Source organism: Sebastes umbrosus, chromosome 4 (assembly GCF_015220745.1).
Source record: "Sebastes umbrosus isolate fSebUmb1 chromosome 4, fSebUmb1.pri, whole genome shotgun sequence".
NCBI classification, from domain to species: Eukaryota; Metazoa; Chordata; class Actinopteri; order Perciformes; family Sebastidae; genus Sebastes; species Sebastes umbrosus.
Window position 1 is genome coordinate 38,737,664 of NC_051272.1, and position 23,795 is coordinate 38,761,458.

The window sequence follows — 23,795 nt, forward strand, 5'->3', positions numbered from 1 at the left end:
TAACTCCTCCTCCCATCTCTCGCTCCTTTAATTCCTCCTCCCGGCCCTAACTCCTTGAACTCCTCCTCCAATCCCTCGCTCCTTTAACTCCTCCTCCCATCTCTCGCTCCTTTAATTCCTCCTCCCGGCCCTAACTCCTTGAACTCCTCCTCCCATCCCTCGCTCCTTAACTCCTCCTCCCGGCCCTCGCTCATTTGACTCCTCCTTCTTTAACTCCTCCTCCCAGCCCTCGCTCCTTTAACTCCTCCTCCCATCCCTCGCTCCTTAACTCCTCCTCCCAGCCCTCGCTCCCTTAACTCCTCCTCCCATCCCTCGATTCTTTAACTCCTCCTCCCATCCCTCGCTCCTTTGACTCCTCCTCCTTTAACTCCTCCTCCGATCCCTCGCTCCTTTAACTCCTCCTCCCATCCCTCGCTCCTTAACTCCTTCTCCCTGCCCTGGCTCCTTTAACTCCTCCTCCCATCCCTCGCTCCTTAACTCCTCCCCCCGGCCCTCGCTCCTTTAACTCCTCCTCCCATCCCTCGCTCCTTAACTCCTCACCCCATCCCTTGCTCCTTTAACTCCTCCTCCCATCCCTCGCTCCTTTAACTCCTCCTCCTTTAACTCCTCCTCCCAGCCCTTGCTCCTTTAACTCCTCCTCCTATAACTCCTCCCATCCCTCGCTTCTTTAACTCCACCCCCCGGCCCTCGCTCCTTTAACAACTCCTCCTCCTCCCAGCCCTCGCTCCTTTAACTCCTCCTCCCATCCCTCGCTCCTTAACCCCTCCCCCCGTCCCTCGCTCCTTTAACTCCTCCTCCCAGCCCTCGCTCCTTTAACTCCTCCTCCTATAACTCCTCCCATCCCTCGCTTCTTTAACTCCACCCCCCGGCCCTCGCTCCTTTAACTCCTCCTCCCATCCCTCGCTCCTTTAACTCCTCCTCCCATCCCTTGCTCCTTTAACTCCTCCTCCCAGCCCTCGCTCCTTAACTCCTCCTCCCGTCCCTCGCTCATTTGACTCCTCCTTCTTTAACTCCTCCTCCCAGCCCTCGCTCCTTTAACTCCTCCTCCCATCCCTCGCTCCTTTAACTCCTCCTCCTTTAACTCCTCCTCCCAGCCCTTGCTCCTTTAACTCCTCCTCCTATAACTCCTCCCATCCCTCGCTCCTTAACTCCTCCCCCATCCCTCGCTCCTTTAACTCCTCCTCCCATCCCTTGCTCCTTTAACTCCTCCTCCCAGCCCTCGCTCCTTTAACAACTCCTCCTCCTCCCAGCCCTCGCTCCTTTAACTCCTCCTCCTATAACTCCTCCCATCCCTCGCTTCTTTAACTCCACCCCCCGGCCCTCGCTCCTTTAACTCCTCCTCCCATCCCTCGCTCCTTTAACTCCTCCTCCCATCCCTTGCTCCTTTAACTCCTCCTCCCAGCCCTCGCTCCTTAACTCCTCCTCCCGTCCCTCGCTCATTTGACTCCTCCTTCTTTAACTCCTCCTCCCAGCCCTCGCTCCTTTAACTCCTCCTCCCATCCCTCGCTCCTTAACTCCTCCCAGCCCTCGCTCCTTTAACTCCTCCTCCCATCCCTCGATCCTTTAACTCCTCCTCCCATCCCTCGCTCCTTTGACTCCTCCTCCTTTAACTCCTCCTCCGATCCCTCGCTCCTTTAACTCCTCCTCCCATCCCTCGCTCCTTTAACTCCTCCTCCTTTAACTCCTCCTCCCAGCCCTCGCTCCTTTAACTCCTCCTCCTATAACTCCTCCCATCCCTCGCTTCTTTAACTCCACCCCCCGGCCCTCGCTCCTTTAACTCCTCCTCCCATCCCTCGCTCCTTTAACTCCTCCTCCCATCCCTTGCTCCTTTAACTTTTCCTCCCAGCCCTCGCTCCTTTAACTCCTCCTCCTGGCCCTCGCTCCTTTAACTCCTCCTCCCGGCCCTAGCTCCTTGAACTCCTCCTCCCATCCCTCGCTCCTTTAATTCCTCCTCCCGGCCCTAACTCCTTGAACTCCTCCTCCCATCCCTCGCTCCTTAACTCCTCCTCCCGGCCCTCGCTCATTTGACTCCTCCTTCTTTAACTCCTCCTCCCAGCCCTCGCTCCTTAACTCCTCCCAGCCCTCGCTCCTTTAACTCCTCCTCCCATCCCTCGCTCCTTAACTCCTTCTCCCTGCCCTGGCTCCTTTAACTCCTCTTCCCATCCCTCGCTCCTTAACTCCTCCCAGCCCTCGCTCCTTTAACTCCTCCTCCCATCCCTCGATCCTTTAACTCCTCCTCCCAAACCCCCGCTCCTTAACTCCTTCTCCCTGCCCTGGCTCCTTTAACTCCTCCTCCCATCCCTCGCTCCTTAACTCCTCCCCCCGGCCCTCGCTCCTTTAACTCCTCCTCCCATCCCTCGCTCCTTAACTCCTCATCCTATCCCTCGCTCCTTTAACTCCTCCTCCCATCCCTCGCTCCTTTAACTCCTCCTCCTATAACTCCTCCCATCCCTCGCTTCTTTAACTCCACCCCCCAGCCCTCGCTCCTTTAACTCCTCCTCCCATCCCTCGCTCCTTTAACTCCTCCTCCCATCCCTCGCTCCTTAACTCCTCCTCCCAGGCCTCGCTCCTTTAACTCCTCCTCCCATCTCTCGCTCCTTTAATTCCTCCTCCTGGCCCTAACTCCTTTAACTCCTCCTCCCATCCCTCGCTCCTTTAACTCCTCCTCCCATCTCTCGCTCCTTTAATTCCTCCTCCCGGCCCTAACTCCTTGAACTCCTCCTCCCATCCCTCGCTCCTTAACTCCTCCTCCCGGCCCTCGCTCATTTGACTCCTCCTTCTTTAACTCCTCCTCCCAGCCCTCGCTCCTTTAACTCCTCCCATCCCTCGCTCCTTAACCCCTCCCCCCGGCCCTCGCTCCTTTAACTCCTCCTCCCAGCCCTCGCTCCTTTAACTCCTCCTCCTATAACTCCTCCCATCCCTCGCTTCTTTAACTCCACCCCCCGGCCCTCGCTCCTTTAACTCCTCCTCCCATCCCTCGCTCCTTTAACTCCTCCTCCCATCCCTTGCTCCTTTAACTCCTCCTCCCAGCCCTCGCTCCTTAACTCCTCCTCCCGTCCCTCGCTCATTTGACTCCTCCTTCTTTAACTCCTCCTCCCAGCCCTCGCTCCTTTAACTCCTCCTCCCATCCCTCGCTCCTTAACTCCTCCCAGCCCTCGCTCCTTTAACTCCTCCTCCCATCCCTCGATCCTTTAACTCCTCCTCCCATCCCTCGCTCCTTTGACTCCTCCTCCTTTAACTCCTCCTCCGATCCCTCGCTCCTTTAACTCCTCCTCCCATCCCTCGCTCCTTTAACTCCTCCTCCTTTAACTCCTCCTCCCAGCCCTCGCTCCTTTAACTCCTCCCCCTATAACTCCTCCCATCCCTCGCTTCTTTAACTCACCCCCCGGCCCTCGCTCCTTTAACTCCTCCTCCCATCCCTCGCTCCTTTAACTCCTCCTCCCATCCCTTGCTCCTTTAACTTTTCCTCCCAGCCCTCGCTCCTTTAACTCCTCCTCCTGGCCCTCGCTCCTTTAACTCCTCCTCCCGGCCCTCCCTCCTTTAACTCCTCCTCTCATCCCTCGCTCCTTAACTCCTCCTCCCAGGTCTCGCTCCTTAACTCCTCCTCCCAGGCCTCGCTCCTTTAACTCCTCCTCCCATCTCTTGCTCCTTTAATTCCTCCTCCCGGCCCTAACTCCTTGAACTCCTCCTCCCATCCCTCGCTCCTTTAACTCCTCCTCCCATCTCTCGCTCCTTTAATTCCTCCTCCCGGCCCTAACTCCTTGAACTCCTCCTCCCATCCCTCGCTCCTTAACTCCTCCTCCCGGCCCTCGCTCATTTGACTCCTCCTTCTTTAACTCCTCCTCCCAGCCCTCGCTCCTTAACTCCTCCCAGCCCTCGCTCCTTTAACTCCTCCTCCCATCCCTCGCTCCTTAACTCCTTCTCCCTGCCCTGGCTCCTTTAACTCCTCTTCCCATCCCTCGCTCCTTAACTCCTCCCAGCCCTCGCTCCTTTAACTCCTCCTCCCATCCCTCGATCCTTTAACTCCTCCTCCCAAACCCCCGCTCCTTAACTCCTCCTCCCATCCCTCGCTCCTTAACTCCTCCCCCCGGCCCTCGCTCCTTTAACTCCTCCTCCCATCCCTCGCTCCTTAACTCCTCATCCTATCCCTCGCTCCTTTAACTCCTCCTCCCATCCCTCGCTCCTTTAACTCCTCCTCCCATCCCTCGCTCCTTTAACTCCTCCTCCTATAACTCCTCCCATCCCTCGCTTCTTTAACTCCACCCCCCAGCCCTCGCTCCTTTAACTCCTCCTCCCATCCCTCGCTCCTTTAACTCCTCCTCCCATCCCTCGCTCCTTAACTCCTCCTCCCAGGCCTCGCTCCTTTAACTCCTCCTCCCATCTCTCGCTCCTTTAATTCCTCCTCCTGGCCCTAACTCCTTGAACTCCTCCTCCCATCCCTCGCTCCTTTAACTCCTCCTCCCATCTCTCGCTCCTTTAATTCCTCCTCCCGGCCCTAACTCCTTGAACTCCTCCTCCCATCCCTCGCTCCTTAACTCCTCCTCCCGGCCCTCGCTCATTTGACTCCTCCTTCTTTAACTCCTCCTCCCAGCCCTCGCTCCTTTAACTCCTCCTCCCATCCCTCGCTCCTTAACTCCTCCTCCCAGCCATTGCTCCTTTAACTCCTCCTCCCATCCCTCGATCCTTTAACTCCTATAAGGACTATTAGAGTGTTCATACTGGGGAGTTGATTCACCTCAAAATAAATGATCCTCTGAGTTACAGACGTCTCTTTTCCAATGTAAGTCTATGGGGAAAAGTCTTTTAGGGCCCAATGGCATCACGTGACGGACACGGAGGTTGTAGTACCGCCGTTTGGCCACGAGGAAAATTGGGATCAACGACCGGCGCTCTTCCTGGAGGCTTGGAACAAACATGCTAATGCCTTAAAGGATTAATGATGATGGACCATCCTGTACTTCTCATTTGTCTTCCTCCTCTTCCTTTTTTCATCTTCCTCCTCTTCTTCTTCTTCTTCCTCCTCAAAATGCCCGGCCCGACCCACAGCTCTGCAGCAGCTATAATTACAGCTTGTTACTGCTGCTTTGGCACATGTTTATTGTGTTTTCAGAGTCTGTTTAAATCAGTGTACAGTACATTCTGTTAAAGTACGGACTATTTGATCCACTGCGTGAGCTAGAGTTGCACATTACACAACCTTGGTGAGGTTAGTCCCTGCCAGAGACATGACTGGTATGTGTGCTATGTCTGTGGAAACCATATCCAGTCACTGCGTGTAACTGTGAAGCCCCTCAGCTGCTCACACCACCGCTGTGAGCTCCGGCTCCGGCCACGTTTCACTTCTAATGCTTTAATGTTAATGTCCTGCAGATGTCTGTGTCACCCACACTGCTGTCGCCACGAAGCAACACACACCTCTGAGAGGCTGGGAAAATAATCTACCTTCACTCAACCATTTTCACTCTCCATTTGGTGGGAACTTACTAGCAGACCTTTTAGGAGCTTAAGTGTATGGTTTGGTTGTATTTAGACAAAAAAGAAAATAGCAGCGAACACGTCTCCAAATCTTGAACAGTATCGGGTGCCAGGTAGTAGTAAGAACAGGAGAAACAAATCACCGGCACTCACAGATAAAGAGTCTTTTTTATTTTATTCTGGGCAAACAAATGAACGCGTTTCAGCTATAAGCCGTCATCAGGGTCACGGTTTATAGCTGAAACACGTTCGTTTGTTCGCCCAGAATAAACTAAAGAAGACCCTTTATGTGTGCCGATGATTCGGTTGTATTTAGTCAGTAATGATGTCTACACTGTGGGCCATTGTACTATAATTTCCATTGGCAATGTAAGGTGTAGTCAGTGAATGTAGACCTAAAATGATTGTTTGTATTCCAGGTTCCAGAGATGAGAACAGTGAAGGATATCCAGCAAAAACCAACCACAAACTGTTGAACCTGCCTCAGACCAAGAAGAGGATACCCAGGGTAACTCCAAATACTGTCACGGTTTCAGTCCTCCTCTTTCTCTCTGTCCTTTATTTGATGCTTTCATCTCTTCCCTCCCTCCTCAAGGCCTTTTCACTACATTACACACAAATTCAAACAATCCCTGTGAATTTTGTGCGACCTTGCAATTTTGTCCAATGACAGCAGACCGCATAGCAGTCCCCCCCCCACCACCAATCTCATTTTCTCCTTCTTTCTGTCTTTTTTAGATCGGTCATAATCTGTGCACAAGTTCACTTCTCCTTAGGGATGCACCGATACCGGATCGGATATCGGGCCGGTACTTATTCAAATAACTGGATCGGATATCGGTGACAATGGGGCCAATCTATTCAATTCAGTTCTATGTTTATATACTATGTCATTATATACTGGATTTATTATATTAATAATAAATACAAATTCAGTAAATTTATATCTATCTATATCTATTTATTACATTTTGTTTTACAAAGTTAGGCAAATAATGTTTAAGTCCAGCCTGAAGTTTCCTTACACATAAAGAACTATCCAGTCTCTTCCACACAGTGAGGCATACAGCTGATTAATTAAACACTGGTATCGGATCGGTACTCAGTATCACCCGATACCCAAAGCCCAGGTATCGCTATTGCTATCGGTATCAGGATTGAAAGAGTCGGATCGGAGCGTCCCTAACTAGACTCTGGACCTGCCTTTCATCTCCTAAAGCTGCAGGGCAGTGACCAAACAAAGTGTCAGTGTCATATTGCAGATTCGTTGCCGGTTACATTTACATACGTGTGCCGCCGCCTCAGAATAGTTGACGTTGGCACACAGCGGCACAGACAGTGACGTTACAGCCACTCACACACATCATGTCCATATTCTTCAGCGTGAGTGAAGGAGACATAAAGCTGCAATAACTGCAATATAAGTTGAGGAGGAACAGCCTTAAAACATTTGGAACAACTAACTTAATCAGACACTTCTTATATTGTAATTCATTCCCATGATGCTGCTCAGAGCGATCACAGTGACCGGCTCGTCTGCCGACAGCACGGAGCTGCACAGCATTATGATGAGTCCAAGCTGTGCTCAGTAAAATGAATATTGGGCGTTGGTAAACTATAATGCTATCATGATGTGTTCAAATTAGGGATGTCACGGTACCAGAATTCTAGTAGTCGATACCAATACCAGTGAATTTCCACGATTCTCGATACCAAATTCGATACCACGGTAAAAAAAACAACAACAACAATAAATCCCATGTACTGTAATGTACTCTTTTATTAAAAACATTTTAAGGTAGACCCCCGCAGCGGAACCCGGCAGCAAAAGCTCTACCGGAGAGGCCTGACATTAAAGATCAGAGTCAGCGCTCTGCACATGTTGACCTTCATCTTTTCTTGTAAAATGTCCGGTGTAATCGGTAACACCGGTGTTTTCACAAGTTTATTAACCGGTGGGAAAATGTTCCTCACTGTCACATCCCTACCAACGACCATTACAGGCATCGTATGGTACCGTAGGTACTGTAGAAAAAGAGTACCGTCACTTTTTTAGACTTTTGGCATCGACTTGGTACCGAAGTATCGGTTCTCGTGACATCCCTAGTTCAAATGTAATCTTGTCAAATTTAGTTTTTGGCAAGAAACTTGAATAAATCCAGTAGTTTGAAGGAGATGTTTTCACAGCAATATGAAATAGACAATAGAGAGAATTATGAACTGTTTAACTTCTCTAAGCAGCTTGTAATAGCCTATATAATAATACCCCCCGCGACAACATAGTCAGGGGTATATAGCGCTCTGCGTGTCCGTCCTTCCGTCCGTTCGCGTGTCACACTTTCGTTTCTGGAGCAGAACTTGGAAACTATTTAACTTGGGAACTTCAGATTTGGTATGATGGTTGACGTTGGGGTCTAGTTGTGCCTTTTGGGGAAATCATTTTTTGGGATGTTCCGGGCGGTGGTATAAAAAATGATTCTGGAGCCTTGCGGTGAGTTATAGTTCTCAGAAGAAAAAAAATCGGACTTCAGAACTACTACTACTGTGAGGTACATGTAGAGAGAACTACTACTACTGTGAGGTACATGTAGAGAGAACTACTACTACTGTGAGGTACATGTAGAGAGAACTACTACTACTACTGTGAGGTACATGTAGAGAGAACTACTACTACTGTGAGGTACATGTAGAGAGAACTACTACTACTGTGAGGTACATGTAGAGATAACTACTACTACTGTGAGGTACATGTAGAGAGAACTACTACTACTGTGAGGTACATGTAGAGAGAACTACCACTACTGTGAGGTACATGTAGAGAGAACTACTACTACTACTGTGAGGTACATGTAGAGAGAACTACTACTACTACTGTGAGGTACATGTAGAGATAACTACTACTACTGTGAGGTACATGTAGAGAGAACTACTACTACTACTGTGAGGTACATGTAGAGAGAACTACTACTACTACTGTGAGGTACATGTAAAGATAACTACTACTACTGTGAGGTACATGTAGAGAGAACTACTACTACTGTGAGGTACATGTAGAGAGAACTACTACTACTACTGTGAGGTACATGTAGAGAGAACTACTACTACTGTGAGGTACATGTAGAGAGAACTACTACTACTACTGTGAGGTACATGTAGAGAGAACTACTACTACTACTGTGAGGTACATGTAGAGAAAACTACTACTACTACTGTGAGGTACATGTAGAGAGAACTACTACTACTGTGTGGTACATGTAGAGAGAACTACTACTACTGTGAGGTACATGTAGAGAGAACTACTACTACTGTGAGGTACATGTAGAGAGAACTACTACTACTGTGAGGTACATGTAGAGAGAACTACTACTACTACTGTGAGGTACATGTAGAGAGAACTACTACTACTGTGTGGTACATGTAGAGAGAACTACTACTACTGTGAGGTACATGTAGAGAGAACTACTACTACTGTGAGGTACATGTAGAGAGAACTACCACTACTGTGAGGTACATGTAGAGATAATTACTACTACTGTGAGGTACATGTAGAGAAAACTACTACTACTACTGTGAGGTACATGTAGAGAGAACTACTACTACTGTGAGGTACATGTAGAGAGAACTACTACTACTACTACTGTGAGGTACATGTAGAGAGAACTACTACTACTGGGAGGTACATGTAGAGATAACTACTACTACTGTGAGGTACATGTAGAGAGAACTACTACTACTGTGAGGTACATGTAGAGAGAACTACTACTACTGTGAGGTACATGTAGAGAGAACTACTACTACTGTGAGGTACATGTAGAGAAAACTACTACTACTGTGAGGTACATGTAGAGAGAACTACTACTACTACTGTGAGGTACATGTAGACAGAACTACTACTACTGTGAGGTACATGTAGAGAGAACTACTACTACTGTGAGGTACATGTAGAGAGAACTACTACTACTGTGAGGTACATGTAAGCTTGAACACGCTCAATGTTTTATGTTTGTAATTATTATTGAAAAATATGAATGTTCTGTGCACTGTAATATGTTATGCTGTTTTGACTGTGAGCTTTGTGGAAAGGGGATAGCAGGTGCACTTCTTCATTTACAAATAAAGCCTATTTTACTAGAGTTTTTGTAATGCTGAGCATTTTTGGTGACGTTACTTAGATCACTGAAAACAGTGTTGCCTTTGATTTTTAATGAATTATACAAAAAAGATCGCTTTTTTTAGAAAAGCTGCTGTGAAATCAGGCAATTAGGCCGCAATTGAAAATTGTGAGTTTTTGTTGAACGGCGGCGCCGTGGCCAATTCTGATGACTCGCCATGAAAAAACAAGCCGTTGTTACTCGACTCCAGATGGTCCGATCTTTTCCATATTAAATACGTTTGATGAGCGTCCCGGCCTGAAGACATCTACAGGCTAATTTTAAAGTGGCAACAGGAAGTTACAATCGCTAAATATTGGCCTACTACTCTTAGCAGGTTAACCAGATCCACCTCAAATTTGGTCAGTGTGATGTTAAGACGTCCATTATGCCCCACCACAAAGCTTTTTAGGTTTCGTTGAACGCTCTTTCCGTGGCAACGCATAGTTCGCCATGAAACAGGAAGTTGTTTTTGAAGGGCTACATATGCTTGCAAATGAACGAAACTTGGCGCACTCATTAAAAGTGCTAAAATATGTTAACGGATATGGTTTTTGTGCTTGGGTGTGGCAAGGGAGCTCGATAGCGCCCCCTACAAAATTTCAATGAAGCAGCCCTCGCGGTACGTTTCACCTATATGTACTAAATTTGGTAAACACATGTATCACATGTAGACTTAACAACAATACCAAATAACCCATGAAATCCTGGAGGGACTGATAGATGGCTAACATCAAAATCAGGGCATTGCTTGTAATAAACATGTTGTCCGTATACAGTGTACAGTATATTGGATGATGAGGTTTCACTTTCAGTTTATCCACTAATCACAATCTTAGTGGTCGGTTGTTCATTTGAATGAATCTTTATTGTGGTGTCTACTGTCACAGGATGACAACAAGCTGGAAGAAGATTCTGTTAACAAGAGGCGGCGAAAGGGCAACCACTACCTCACAGAGGTAAACTCAAATGTTCCCGTTGTTCTGAGATAGTAGTGGACCATAGTTAGTAATACCTGCATTGTTTTGTGAAAACAGTTGTAATCATTTTCCAAAAACAACATAAGAAACACTTTGCTCTGTGTGATGCAGTATGTGGTTCCAATAATCCCAATCACTGCTCCTCTCTTACCTCTATAATCCATCATGGCATGGCATCAGTTGTCTTGTCACAGTGCCCCCCCTGCTGGTGAGGACGGGGAGCTGCGGGAGAACAAGGTCCGCTCCATGGCAACTCAACTGCTGGCCAAGTTTGAGGAGAACTCCTCGACTGCAAAGATACATAGCAAGGTGAGAGACAGACAGTACTGTCCCATATCAGAGGGGATTGATGTTCGTCTTTGAAGTTTCTTTTTTTATATAGTTAGTTTGAATATACGGGCTACCGAGAATATTTCTCCCTCTTGTATTTTAAGGAGATTAAGGGCTTGAATCCTACGACATAGATCTGATCGATTCTATTCAGGCTGATGAGGAGTTTACTTTTAGAGTTTATGTCTAAGTTTTATCTTCTTCTTTTTTATCAATAAATAGGAAATTACAAAAGCAGGATTTCAGACCAGTATAAATTCAGAGAGATGGTAAAATATTTCAATGCTTTAAATTCATTGGCATCTAAATTTCAACATCGAGTAAATATCACAAATACATTTTTAGTTGCTTATAAGATTAAAATTGTTATGGCTATTTTTGCTTCCATAGTTATCTTTCAATTAGGGCTGTCAATCGATTAAATATATATTAATTCTGATTGATAGCACAATTGTCCATAGTTCAGCGCGATTAATCTCAAATTAATCACACTTTTTTTATCTGTTCAAAATGTACCTTAAAGGAAGATTAGTCAAGTATTTAATCCTCTTATCAACATGGGAGTGGACAAATCTGCTGTTTTATGCAAATGTATGTATATATTTATTATTGTAAATCAATTAACAACACAAAACAATGACAGATATTGTCCAGAAACCCTCACAGGTACTGCATTTAGCATAAAACAATATGCTCCAATCATAACATGTCAAACTGCAGCCCAACAGGCAACAACAGCTGTCAGTGTGTCAGTGTGCTGACTTGACTATGACTTGCCCCAAACTGCATGTGATTATCATAAAGTGGGCATGTCTGTAAAGGGGAGACTCGTGGGTACCCATAGAACCCATTTACATTCACTGATCTGGAGGTCAGAGGTCAACGGACCCCTTTGAAAATGTCATACAAGCTAGTGTGACATGGTTGGTACCGATGGATTCATTAAAACTGAGCCGCTACAACCTAAAAATCACAAGTTGCGTTAATGTGTTAAAGAAATTAGTGGCGTTAAAATTAATTTTTGGTAACGCGTTATTATTGCATTAACTGTGACGGCCCTAGTTTCAATACAGAGTAGATGTAATTATAGAAGTGTACTGAAAGCACTTTGCTTGCAGGTGTGTGTCGCTATCACTTTCTGATGAATAAATATTATAAAATCCAACAAAAGCAATAATAATAACAACAACTATCCCATGTGGTGTGATCCCATCTTGCGTGTGATCCCATCTTGCGGTGTGATCCCATCTTGCGATGGGATCACACCAGCCGTCACATCGAATCAGGCCAGGGCTGTAAAGTTCCCCACTTCCTACTTCCTTACATCCGACACCCTTTCTCGGACCATCTTCGAACTCGGCCTTCATCTGATCTCATTACACACCTGTAAAGTTTGGTGACTGCATCTTGCGTGGTTGTGACGCTATCTCGGCGACAAGATCTGTCCACAGATGGAAAAATAACCCCCTAGCACAGTTGTCCTACCTCTTCTGTGGTAGTTCCCGCTCCAGTTCCTCCTCCAGGACCACATTCTGCCCTGATGACTCACACTCAGACTCACTGGGTGAAAACAATACCAGTGTCACTGTCGTGGATGGGAATAATAATAATATCACCTTCCGCTACGTCTGCCAACACTTTATTTGACTATTTACACGGAGGATACTGGGCACAAAGAATCCTCTTGTTTTAATCTGGTCTGGTATGTTGAGGTGTGCCACCTTCACCATAATGTAGTATTAATATCCAGTTCCCTCTATTGACTGCTATTCTGTTACCAACTTTGTTCAATACTGCATTTTATTGCCAAATATTGTACTACGTGTTTGCAATCTCTCAAGACTTTTTCCTTTCCTTTCCTGTTTTCCTTTCCTTTCCTTTCTTTTCCTTTCCTTTCCTTTCCTTTCCTCTCCACCTTGCATCAGTCTGATATGGAACCATACGATCCCTCCTTTTCTCCTCCTCTGTCTCCTTCCACCACCCCACATCCTTCCTCAGAGGAGGAGGACGAGGAAGACGAGGAAGAGGAGGACAAGGACCTGGAGGAGAGGGAAAACCCACGTTTTGCAAAGCCCAAGAATGTCCCCCCTCCTCCTCCTCTGCCTCCCCCTCGCCCCAAATGGCAGGTATGCCTCCCTCTCTGTTGTGTGGGATTGAATGGGGTGACCAGCCATTTATGGCCCTCTTATTTATCAAACCTTTTCTTCCACGTCTTTAAAGGAGCTGTGAGTACCACATAAATATGTAACATTTGTATAACTACGATAAAGCCATACTCCTTGTCTGTTCTTCCTGTTTCCAGCCCTCCATCTACCTCCGCCTACTGGAGAATCCCAGCGCTGTGGCTCAGCAAACCACTGTCCTCTATTCCCCCAAATCTTCTCACAGTCGCTCTCCTTCACCCTCGCGGTCTAAGAGTCCATTAAGTCCTCCCCGCTCACTGAGCCCTAATGTTACTGAACATTACTACCCAGAATGCACTTCTACTGACGTGACAACCAGTCATTTCTCTGCTTCTACTCTTTCTGCTTTGGACCGTTCCTCTGAGAGGTCAGAGGAGTCGATGCAGCAGGTAAATCAATATTCTCCATCACAACTTTTACGAAAAATGTAGTTACAACAAGGGCTGTCAATCCATTCAAATATTTAATGGCGATTAATCGCATGATTGTCCATAGTTAATCGCTATTATTCTTAAATTAATCGCACAATTTTTATCTGTTCTAAATGTACCTTAAAGGGAGATTTGACAAGTATTTAATCCTCTTATCAACATGGGAGTGGACAAATATGCTGCTTTATGCAAATGTATGTATATATTTATTATTGTAAATCAATTAACAACACAAAACAATGACAGATATTGTCCAGAAACCCTCACAGGTACTGCATTTAGCATAAAACAATATGCTCCAATTATAACATGTCAAACTGCAGCCCAACAGGCAACAACAGCTGTCAGTGTGTCAGTGTGCTGACTTGACTATGACTTGCCCCAAACTGCATGTGATTATCATAAAGTGGGCATGTCTGTAAAGGGGAGACTCGTGGGTACCCATAGAACCCATTTACATTCACTGATCTGGAGGTCAGAGGTCAATGGACCACTTTGAAAATGGACATGACAGTTTTTCTTTGCAAAAATTTAGCGCATTTTTGGAGTGTTATTTAACCTCCTTCGTTGGTACTGATGGAGTCATCAGGTTTTCTAGTTTCCTATGATACCAGTATCTCCACTCTAGCTTTAGAACTGAGCCGCTACAACCTAAAAACCTAAAAATCACAAGTTGTGTTAATGCGTTAAAGAACTTAGTGGTGCTAAAACTAATTTGCGTTAACGCGTAACCTTTGACAGCCCATTCCAACTCGTTTTCACTCTGGTCCGGTTTTCACCCCCCCCCTGCTGTCTGTGCAGAGTAAAGCCCAGAGACTGTCTGCTGGAGAATATTCTGGGAGTATAAAAGAGAGAGCGGTCCTCCTCTCCTCCATGTTTCCTGGGTCCAACAAATCTCTTCCTGCTCCTCGTTCTCCATCACAGGTTGTGTACTGCAGCAACCTCTATTTCATGCTTGACTAATGTCATAGTGGAGACACTATTGCATGTTCACAGCAACGGGTGCTCCTTAGACTTGTTAAACGATGCATGATGGTTCCATGTGGAAGAAGTGCTGCACAGTGTTCCATTTACAATCAACCCCATGTTCATGTAGAGTTAGAGTAGAGCTGCTGTTTCATTTTTAATAGTTTTCTTGATGAGCAAAAATGAGCAAAATTGCGTTATCTGAAAGTTGTATGATCTATATGATATCTTATGGAATTTGAGCAATTTGAATATACATTTTCTGAACCTTAAAGAAATACATGAAATAAAGTTTTTGAAATTGACAATTATATTTCAAAGCGGGGGATTCAGGCCACCTAAATGAAGTGGTATTTAAAGGAGCTATAAAGTGGGCCGGAGTTACCTCCACACAGCTCTCACCTCTGACCTCACAATCAAACATAGAGGTGGCTGAAAAATCCTTTAGAATTCATACCTGTTATTTCTGATCTAATTTGGCTGTGACAACACAATTTGTCTTAAAGCAGCAGTAGGCGAGATTGGAGCAAATATGATTAAAAAAAGTTATTTTTATAAAACGGTCACTACATCCTGACAGTTGATCATCCTGAGACAGGTAATCTGAAAAAAATCATGTTCCTCCGGTGTCCTCCGGTGCTCCTAATGACATCTGCAGGATTTCACAGACCGGAGGAAAACAAGCAGTCAGAGCTGATCTGGAGTCTGTCGTCTCTGAGCAGCTGTCAATCACTCACCAACTCTGGTCAAACTAGGCAGCGCTGATCAAATATGAATCAATATTCTGTTACGTTAATGACTATTTCTCTCCTCACATGTTCTCAGAATCATCTTGTAGTGCACGGTTTAGCTGTAGAATGAGAAAGTTTATGACCCAGCAGCCATGTTTAGATCTGTTGAGGAAATACCAAGCACCGCCCACCAGCTGGAGCACAGCCAATAGGAACGCTCTCTCTCTCTGAAATGACCTGTGATAGGTCGAAGTCTCCCGTCACGAACTAGATGTTCTAAAGTCTGAAAACAGAGCCATGAGGAGGAGCAGAAGTCTAGTTTTCTCTCAGAACACTTGAATTACAAAATGCTGAAAGGTTATTATGGGATTTTTGCTCAATGACGCCAAAACAATGTTGCCTACTGCAGCTTTAAATGCTCACTGATATCATCACAGTATTCATTATCCATTGAGCAATCTCATATATTTCTGTTCAACGTCCAGCAACACGAGCGATCAGTGCTCCTGTGCAAACCTCCCCTGCAGTGTTTAGGCAACAAAAGATCTTGGTTAAGTTGAGGAAGAGATTGTGGTTTGAATGCTCTGAATGCCGTATAGAGCTCCTTTAAATTTCAACACTAGGCCATTCAGTAGCATTACATTTCAAAATTAGTTATTCAGTTGCTGCTTAGATTCAAGTCTTTATGGTCATTATTTTCTCAATATTGTAGAATCTGCTTATCTGCTCAAACATGTGTAGGGCTCCTGTGGACATGTCTAGGGCTCTTTTGGACATGTGTAGGGCTCCTGTGGACATGTGTAGGGCTCCTGTGGACACGTGTAGGGCTCCTGTGGACACGTGTAGGGCTCCTGTGGACAGAAGTTGATTTGAGAACATAGATGAAGTGTGTTTCTGTCAGTTTTCTGATGTCCCTGCAGTCACACCCTTGATGTTCTTTTTTTATTGACTTTGTAGAAAAGTACCCTTCTGAAACCAAAGTGAACTGATTTCAAGGTCACTTATTTGTCTATGTGAAATTCATTTAGCTTTTAATTTGATGTGTTCATTTTCTCTTCAGATTCATCCCTCTGTTCTCCCCAGTCTTTAATTTCTGTTTGACTCTTCTTCTGTAGGTGGGGCTATCTACCTCTTCACCTCCTTCCTTGTCCCTACCTCCTTCTGCCTCTCTATCTAAGAGCCCTGTAGTCCACCCTGTAGTCCACCCTGTAGTCCTCCCTGTAGTCCACCCTGTAGTCCTCCCTGTAGTCCTCCCTGTAGTCCACCCTGTAGTCCACCCTGTAGTCCACCCTGTAGTCCACCCTGTAGTCCACCCTGCCCCTGACCCCACTGCCCAGGCTGGTTTCTCCTCTGTCTCCCTGTACACTGCTGGACACAAGGACAAGATACAGAAAGGCTCCTCTACTCCCTCATCTCATTCCTCCACATACAACAGATCCTCTGCTGGCCTTTCTTCGACTTGCTTCGATGAGAGTCAGGAGATCTCCTCTTCCCTCTCTGATAGCAACTGTGAAAATGCACAGAGCAGTTCATCTCCTCATCCAGTTTCTTTACTGCACGAGGCAAGCTGTGAGAGTTCTGTGAATAATCTGAAAAGTGAGCAGGAGAAGGTCCACAAAACTGCTCAGGAGACATTTGATGATAAGAAATTAACCGAAAATGATCTCATGAAGGTAACAGTTTCCTTATGCATATAAGCAGCCTGCTAGTCCAGTGCTAATAACCTGCAGACCTCTAGTGAACCTATCCCAGATTAGTGCTATCTTAAAGGGATTGATACCAATTTTAAGATTATTATGATGACAGTATGTTCTTTTATCTTGCATCTGCACACGGCAACATTTTCAAATGATACTTAGTATTCTACTTCAACTATTTAGACTTTCTTTTCTATGGCAAAATTAATAAATTACTTTTAAAGCATATATAATTCAAATTAACCATTCCAGTGACACCTGCTCATTCATACGTGTTATTCCTGTTCCAAAAGACGCTGGAACTGCTCCTTCCCGAAGCTACAAACATCTATCATATCACTAGGATGTAAAATCAAGTTCAAATTCTGGTATGTAGCGTTACTAGAGTATAATTCATTTGGCTGTGAAAACTCAATCAGTCTTAAACACTCATTAATATCATTGCCCAAATGGCGTTACTTAAGTACGGAAGTTATGTAACAAATAAGCCAACGTTTGGGTTAAAATAACTACAGAAGTGGCTTTACTTAAATCAAGTTCAAATTCTGGTATGTAGCGTTACTAGAGTATAATTCATTTGGCTGTGAAAACTCAATCAGTTCTAAATGCTCATTAATATCATTGCCGAAGTGGTGTTACTTAAGTATGGTATTTACGTGACAAATTACTCAACGTTTGAGTTAAAATAACTACGGAGGTGGCGTTACTTAAGTATGTAACTTACGTAACAAATAAGTCACTCTACACTCCTCTCATACGGCGATTACAGCTGATAACGCCGTCCCGACTGATGGCGCTCTTGTTCCTCGTCGCAGCCTTTGGAGGGCGAAAACTCTTCAACTCCGACCGGTGGTCACGAGGCTACCGAGCTCCAAGAAATTTAAGTCGTAGATAGTGTAGCTTTTTTTAAGCTAATGCTACCACAGTAGTTAACCTGCATAAGCGAAGATGAAATAGGACTGATCTTGTGGATGACACCGGAACTGATACTTGACCAGGGTCATCCAAGGTCACACGTGACTTTGTTGACATTAATACTCGACCTGCACATGCGCGAGACGAAGATATTCAGTAAGGATGAAATAGAACTCTGTTGACAAATAAGTCAACGCGGAAGATCCTGGTCTCACACGGGACACCAACAGCAGTCTCCTGGTGAAAGTCGGGTGTTTTGAGTCCCACCCATTCACCCCGACTTCCACCCTACTTGGACTTTGTATCTCTATACTACGTGTCCCTTCCTGGCTCATGATTAAAAGCATTACATACGGATTGATTATGTGGGTTATATACGAATAACAGTGCATTACTTTTCGTATAGTTCTGAACACTGTATGAGAACAGCCTGTTCTGTTGTATCTTTATTGTATTCATGTATTTCTGATTTCCAGCCTTAGAAAAGGGTGGTGTTAGATTAAAAACAGTACATTCATAGGGGTATAGGAAGAAGAATTCCTAAACATTCATGGCACTCTGTTTTCACATGACACATGTGAACTGTAAAACATTGTATGACTGATGTTCTTTCTGCTGTTCATTTAGTGCAATGGGAGCTGCGCTCTTGAGAACCCTAGAAGAATCACTCAAAAGTCAATTGTTGGCTCTGAGAGTTGTCCGACTGGAGCTGCTAGTTACATTAAAGAGGTACTAGTCGATACCTCAGTCTAAATGCAGTTCCACAAATTCAAAGCTTTTTTTGCATTTTCATCGGTGTTCTTTCTAACTCCTCTTTGTGGTTTCCAATTCCTTCTTTCCCCTTCCTCCCACCCTCTGCACCTGTGTTTCTCTGGCGTTAACGTTAGCGTACAGTGGGAAAGGTATCATCAGCCATAGATGCTAAAGCTCAGATATTGGCCGTCCTGTATGAGACAGACCACAGACCCAATACCACGCCGGTAAGATGCATGTGGATGTTGCAGCGACAAATCTAACCCGGAGTTCATGGTCTTTTTTGTTGTTGTTTTGAAAATAGAAATATAGTACAGTTTAGCCCTACATGTTAAATTAGCAGCATCATCATTAGGAAAATTACAGACCATTATTTTTTATGATCAATTATCCCCCCCAAATACCACATTAAGACACCAAGACCTTGAGGAACACCAGAGAAAAAGACATGCTGTGATTTGGGATCAAAAACGTTTGACATTTGGAGATTTCTGCATTTTTCTTTGACTGGATGGCGAGCACATCTGTTGTGTAAACTGCTCAGAAACCCCCTTATTGTTAATGTAGCTAGGAAAGCCATCCATCCTCTGAATGCTCTAGGTCTCTAGTCTGATCCATCCATCCTCTGAATGCTCTAGGTCTCTAGTCTGATACATCCATCCTCTGAATGCTCTAGGTCTCTAGTTTGATCCATCCATCCTCTGAATGCTCTCGGTCTCTAGTCTGATCCATCCATCCTCTGAATGCTCTAGGTCTCTAGTCTGATCCATCCATCCTCTGAATGCTCTAGGTCTCTAGTCTGATCCATCTGTCCTCTGAATGCTCTAGGTCTCTAGTCTGATCCATCCATCCTCTGAATGCTCTCGGTCTCTAGTCTGATCCATCCATCCTCTGAATGCTCTAGGTCTCTAGTCTGATCCATCTGTCCTCTGAATGCTCTAGGTCTCTAGTCTGATCCATCCATCCTCTGAATGCTCTCGGTCTCTAGTCTGATCCATCCATCCTCTGAATGCTCTCGGTCTCTAGTCTGATCCATCCATCCTCTGAATGCTCTAGGTCTCTAGTCTGATCCATCCGTCCTCTGAATACTCTAGGTCTCTAGTCTGATCCATCCATCCTCTGAATGCTCTAGGTCTCTAGTCTGATCCATCTGTCCTCTGAATGCTCTAGGTCTCTAGTTTGATCCATCCATCCTCTGAATGCTCTAGGTCTCTAGTCTGATCCATCTGTCCTCTGAATGCTCTAGGTCTCTAGTCTGATCCATCCATCCTCTGAATGCTCTAGGTCTCTTGTCTGATCCATCTGTCCTCTGAATGCTCTAGGTCTCTAGTTTGATCCATCCATCCTCTGAATGCTCTAGGTCTCTAGTCTGATCCATCCATCCTCTGAATGCTCTAGGTCTCTAGTCTGATCCATCCATCCTCTGAATGCTCTAGGTCTCTAGTCTGATCCATCTGTCCTCTGAATGCTCTAGGTCTCTAGTCTGATCCATCCATCCTCTGAATGCTCTCGGTCTCTAGTCTGATCCATCCATCCTCTGAATGCTCTAGGTCTCTAGTCTGATCCATCTGTCCTCTGAATGCTCTAGGTCTCTAGTCTGATCCATCCATCCTCTGAATGCTCTCGGTCTCTAGTCTGATCCATCCATCCTCTGAATGCTCTCGGTCTCTAGTCTGATCCATCCATCCTCTGAATGCTCTAGGTCTCTAGTCTGATCCATCCGTCCTCTGAATACTCTAGGTCTCTAGTCTGATCCATCCATCCTCTGAATGCTCTAGGTCTCTAGTCTGATCCATCTGTCCTCTGAATGCTCTAGGTCTCTAGTTTGATCCATCCATCCTCTGAATGCTCTAGGTCTCTAGTCTGATCCATCTGTCCTCTGAATGCTCTAGGTCTCTAGTCTGATCCATCCATCCTCTGAATGCTCTAGGTCTCTTGTCTGATCCATCTGTCCTCTGAATGCTCTAGGTCTCTAGTTTGATCCATCCATCCTCTGAATGCTCTAGGTCTCTAGTTTGATCCATCCATCCTCTGAATGCTCTAGGTCTCTAGTTTGTGGCTGTAAAGTTTCATGAGGCTGTGATTATCCTAGAGGTCACCACAGGTCATTTTATACAGTGAGGTCAATGAAATGTCTCCTATGGGGACTAACATCATCACACATGAATACAGTTGGGCTCATTGGATCTACAAGAGTCTCAGCTTTACAGTGATACCCAATTTATGGAATTTAAGACTGTGTATGGACCCCAGTATGCAGAAATATTCAAACACACCATTTTAGAATATGAGACAATAACACATTTATACTGCATTCAAAAAACTGCATGGTTTTTGCCCTCAAACTGCACGTTATTAGCATGTCTGTAAAGGGGAGACTCCCGGTTAAATGAACAAAAGAAGGGGAAGTCGCTGGGCAAGCCACACAGTGGACCGTCGCACCCAGCTCCTCCCTCTATCTCAAAATGTCTAAATTAAACCAAAAAGGACGAAAACGTAACTACCGGAGATCTCCAGCCCAAAAAGTCACAAACTAAATGCTGAGAAAAAAGGTCATCTAAGATCAAAACAACTAAACAATGGAGACGGGAGTCTCCCGAGCAGTGCTGCCGGCTGCAGTCTGAGTGCCAGAGTGTGCCCCTTATGCACCGTCCCTCCGCCCTTTTTCTTCCCTCCCTTAATCAGTGCACCATCTCAGGTGCTCTCCTCCTGAAGAAAAAAGTAGGTCAGAAGGGAGGAGAGACAAACAAAAACACGCCCACAACAGTGTGCCCTGTGGCACATTAAGGCCCACACGTAACAGTTAACACGAGGCTTTTATTTTGAAATATGTGCAGGACAGTGTTATAGATCATGCAGTGACATGGAGAGCTCCATGAATGAATGTAGTACAGGGTTTTAATTGTGGATTATTGCTATTATTTACTAATTACCACACGGTTCTTAACCTTTCTCTGTCTAAAATCAATATAAATGATAATTCTAATGAAATGAAATGGCCATTATGAAAGGCAAACTCTATGTAGAAAGAAAGGGCTGACAGCAGCAGCAGAAACACAGCTGGTCTGAACACCCGACGGGTGACTCAAGCAGCCACCACGCGCTCCTGACGTTCCCTGTGTGAACAAAACGTAAAAGTACCTTGTGTCTTAAAGAGCTTGTTGGCTAAAGTATAGCTAGAAGAGACTAGATGATGATAATCAGCTTGCTGTTCACACATTGCTGATGGTAGCGGTGTGGATTCAAGTCGAATGATTTGAACTCAAGTCACAATTCTACTCAACCACTTGGTTGTAGTGACATTAGACAAATATCTGGTGATGACCTGAAAAGTGGATTTTAGACAGATTAGAATCCATGTTGAGATGTTGAGCTTTATTTCACACACTAAATTAGTTTCTATATTTTCTGACTTGGCATGCCTGGATTTTCTACATTTCACTTGAGTGTTGACTTGAAGTTTGTGGACTATCACGAGTAACTGTGACATTAACCGTATTGACACTTCGCAGTTGGCAGTAAAATGAGCCCTTGCAGTCTAAAAAGAAATGTACATATTGCTTTATTGCACAGCTGTCGTTATTGCCATAATTCAACTAGGCAACACCCCCCTTTTTCACATTGCACCTGTTCATAAAAAAAACAGTGACTCACTTTAAAGATCCTCACTGATTTGATGGCATTTATGTCCAATATTCTCTACGATGGGTGCACCTCATCCCACCACTGGACCATGTGACACATTTGTCCTGTGCACTTTTTTTGCAGGCATCTCTCGGATATAATCGACAATCGTAAAAAACATGTCTCGAAGGCAGCATGTAACATGTCTCTAACCTAGTCCTGGTCTTCTTCCTCCCAGTGTGTGGTACGTAAGGACCTCCCTCCTGGGCTCGGCGGCAGTGACGTCTGCCACTTCTGCACCAAGCGGGTGTACGTGATGGAGAGACTGAGCGCTGAGGGCTACTTCTTCCACCGCGAGTGTTTCCGCTGTGACGTCTGTAACAGCACCCTCCGCCTGGGTGGGCACATCTTCGACTCTCAGGAGGGTAAGTTTGACTGACTTTAACAACTCAACTGTGAGTGACTTTAAGACACAAAGGTGTGGACGTTTTGTTCTGTAGATATAGTTTAATCACTTTGTCCAATGAGACACTAGAGCCCGGACTTACTGCCTTTCTCAGGCTCTCACTTTAGTTTTTCCATTTTCAGAGGTTTATATGAATCACTCAATCATCAAAGTTGGAAATGTTGTTTTTACGGCTGTCAATCCATTAAAATATTTAATCGTGATTAATCGCACATTTTTATCTGTTCTAAATGTACCTTAAAGGGAGATTTGTCAAGTATTTAATCCTCTTATCAACATGGGAGTGGACAAATATGCTGCTTTATGCAAACGTATGTATATATTTATTATTGGAAATCAATTAACAACACAAAACAATGTCCTGCATGTGATTATCATAAAGTGGGCATGTCTGTAAAGGGGAGACTCGTGGGTACCCATAGAACCCATTTACATTCACTGATCTGGAGGTCAGAGGTCAAGGGACCCCTTTGAAAATGGACATGACAGTTTTTCCTCGCCAACATTTAGCCTAAGTTTGGAGCATTATTTAACCTCCCTCATGACCAGCTAATCTGACATGGTTGGTACCGATGGATTCATCAGGTTCTATAGTTTACTATGATACCAGTATCTTCACTATAGCTTTAATTCTGAGCTACAACCTAAAATTGCAAGTTGTGTTAATGCGTTAAAGAAATTAGTGACGTTAAAACGAATTTGACAAAGTTAACGTGTTATTATCACGTTAACTTTAACAGCTCTAGTTGTTTTATGTCAATGCGTCATTTTAAGGATATTTTCTTTATTGTACTGGAGCTGTATGGATTTGTGATTTTTGTGTGCTTCCTTTACAGCGAAGTTCTACTGCAGGATGCATTATGCCCAGTGCCAGTCCAGCACTCACGTGGGGAGGTTCAGAAGGAGAATGGTAGGGAACACTGCAGTGGTTACATACAAGAAACAAAAATATAGACGGGTTTGTGTGTAACATGATCACAGAGATGAGCTCAGCTAGGGGGCAGAGAGAACGGCATGTCTATTAGAACCAAGCTCTAAAGCAGAGATGACCAGGACTTGTTGTGCAGTAAACTGCACCAACCACAGAGAAGAT

At 45.0% G+C, this 23,795-nt stretch overlaps 1 protein-coding gene across 20 annotated transcripts in view; it reads left to right on the forward strand.

The window, feature by feature from the left end:
- Window positions 1-23,795, forward strand: part of mical2b (microtubule associated monooxygenase, calponin and LIM domain containing 2b) — a 130,611-nt gene that overhangs the window by 77,100 nt on the left and 29,716 nt on the right. For 7 of the 20 annotated variants that reach the window (XM_037766156.1, XM_037766160.1, XM_037766175.1 and 4 more), the window contains exons 14-24: window positions 5,895-5,983; window positions 10,517-10,585; window positions 10,787-10,915; window positions 12,862-13,062; window positions 13,239-13,508; window positions 14,352-14,474; window positions 16,363-16,920; window positions 18,487-18,588; window positions 18,747-18,839; window positions 22,475-22,661; window positions 23,539-23,612. In XM_037766156.1, the coding sequence (XP_037622084.1) occupies window positions 5,895-5,983; window positions 10,517-10,585; window positions 10,787-10,915; window positions 12,862-13,062; window positions 13,239-13,508; window positions 14,352-14,474; window positions 16,363-16,920; window positions 18,487-18,588; window positions 18,747-18,839; window positions 22,475-22,661; window positions 23,539-23,612 (1,895 nt within the window). Of the gene's footprint in view, window positions 1-5,894; window positions 5,984-6,213; window positions 6,360-10,516; window positions 10,586-10,786; window positions 10,916-12,861; window positions 13,063-13,238; window positions 13,509-14,351; window positions 14,475-16,362; window positions 16,921-18,486; window positions 18,589-18,746; window positions 18,840-22,474; window positions 22,662-23,538; window positions 23,613-23,795 lie in introns of those variants that run through there. The other 13 variants (XM_037766161.1, XM_037766158.1, XM_037766162.1 and 10 more) reach the window with 13 other exon arrangements.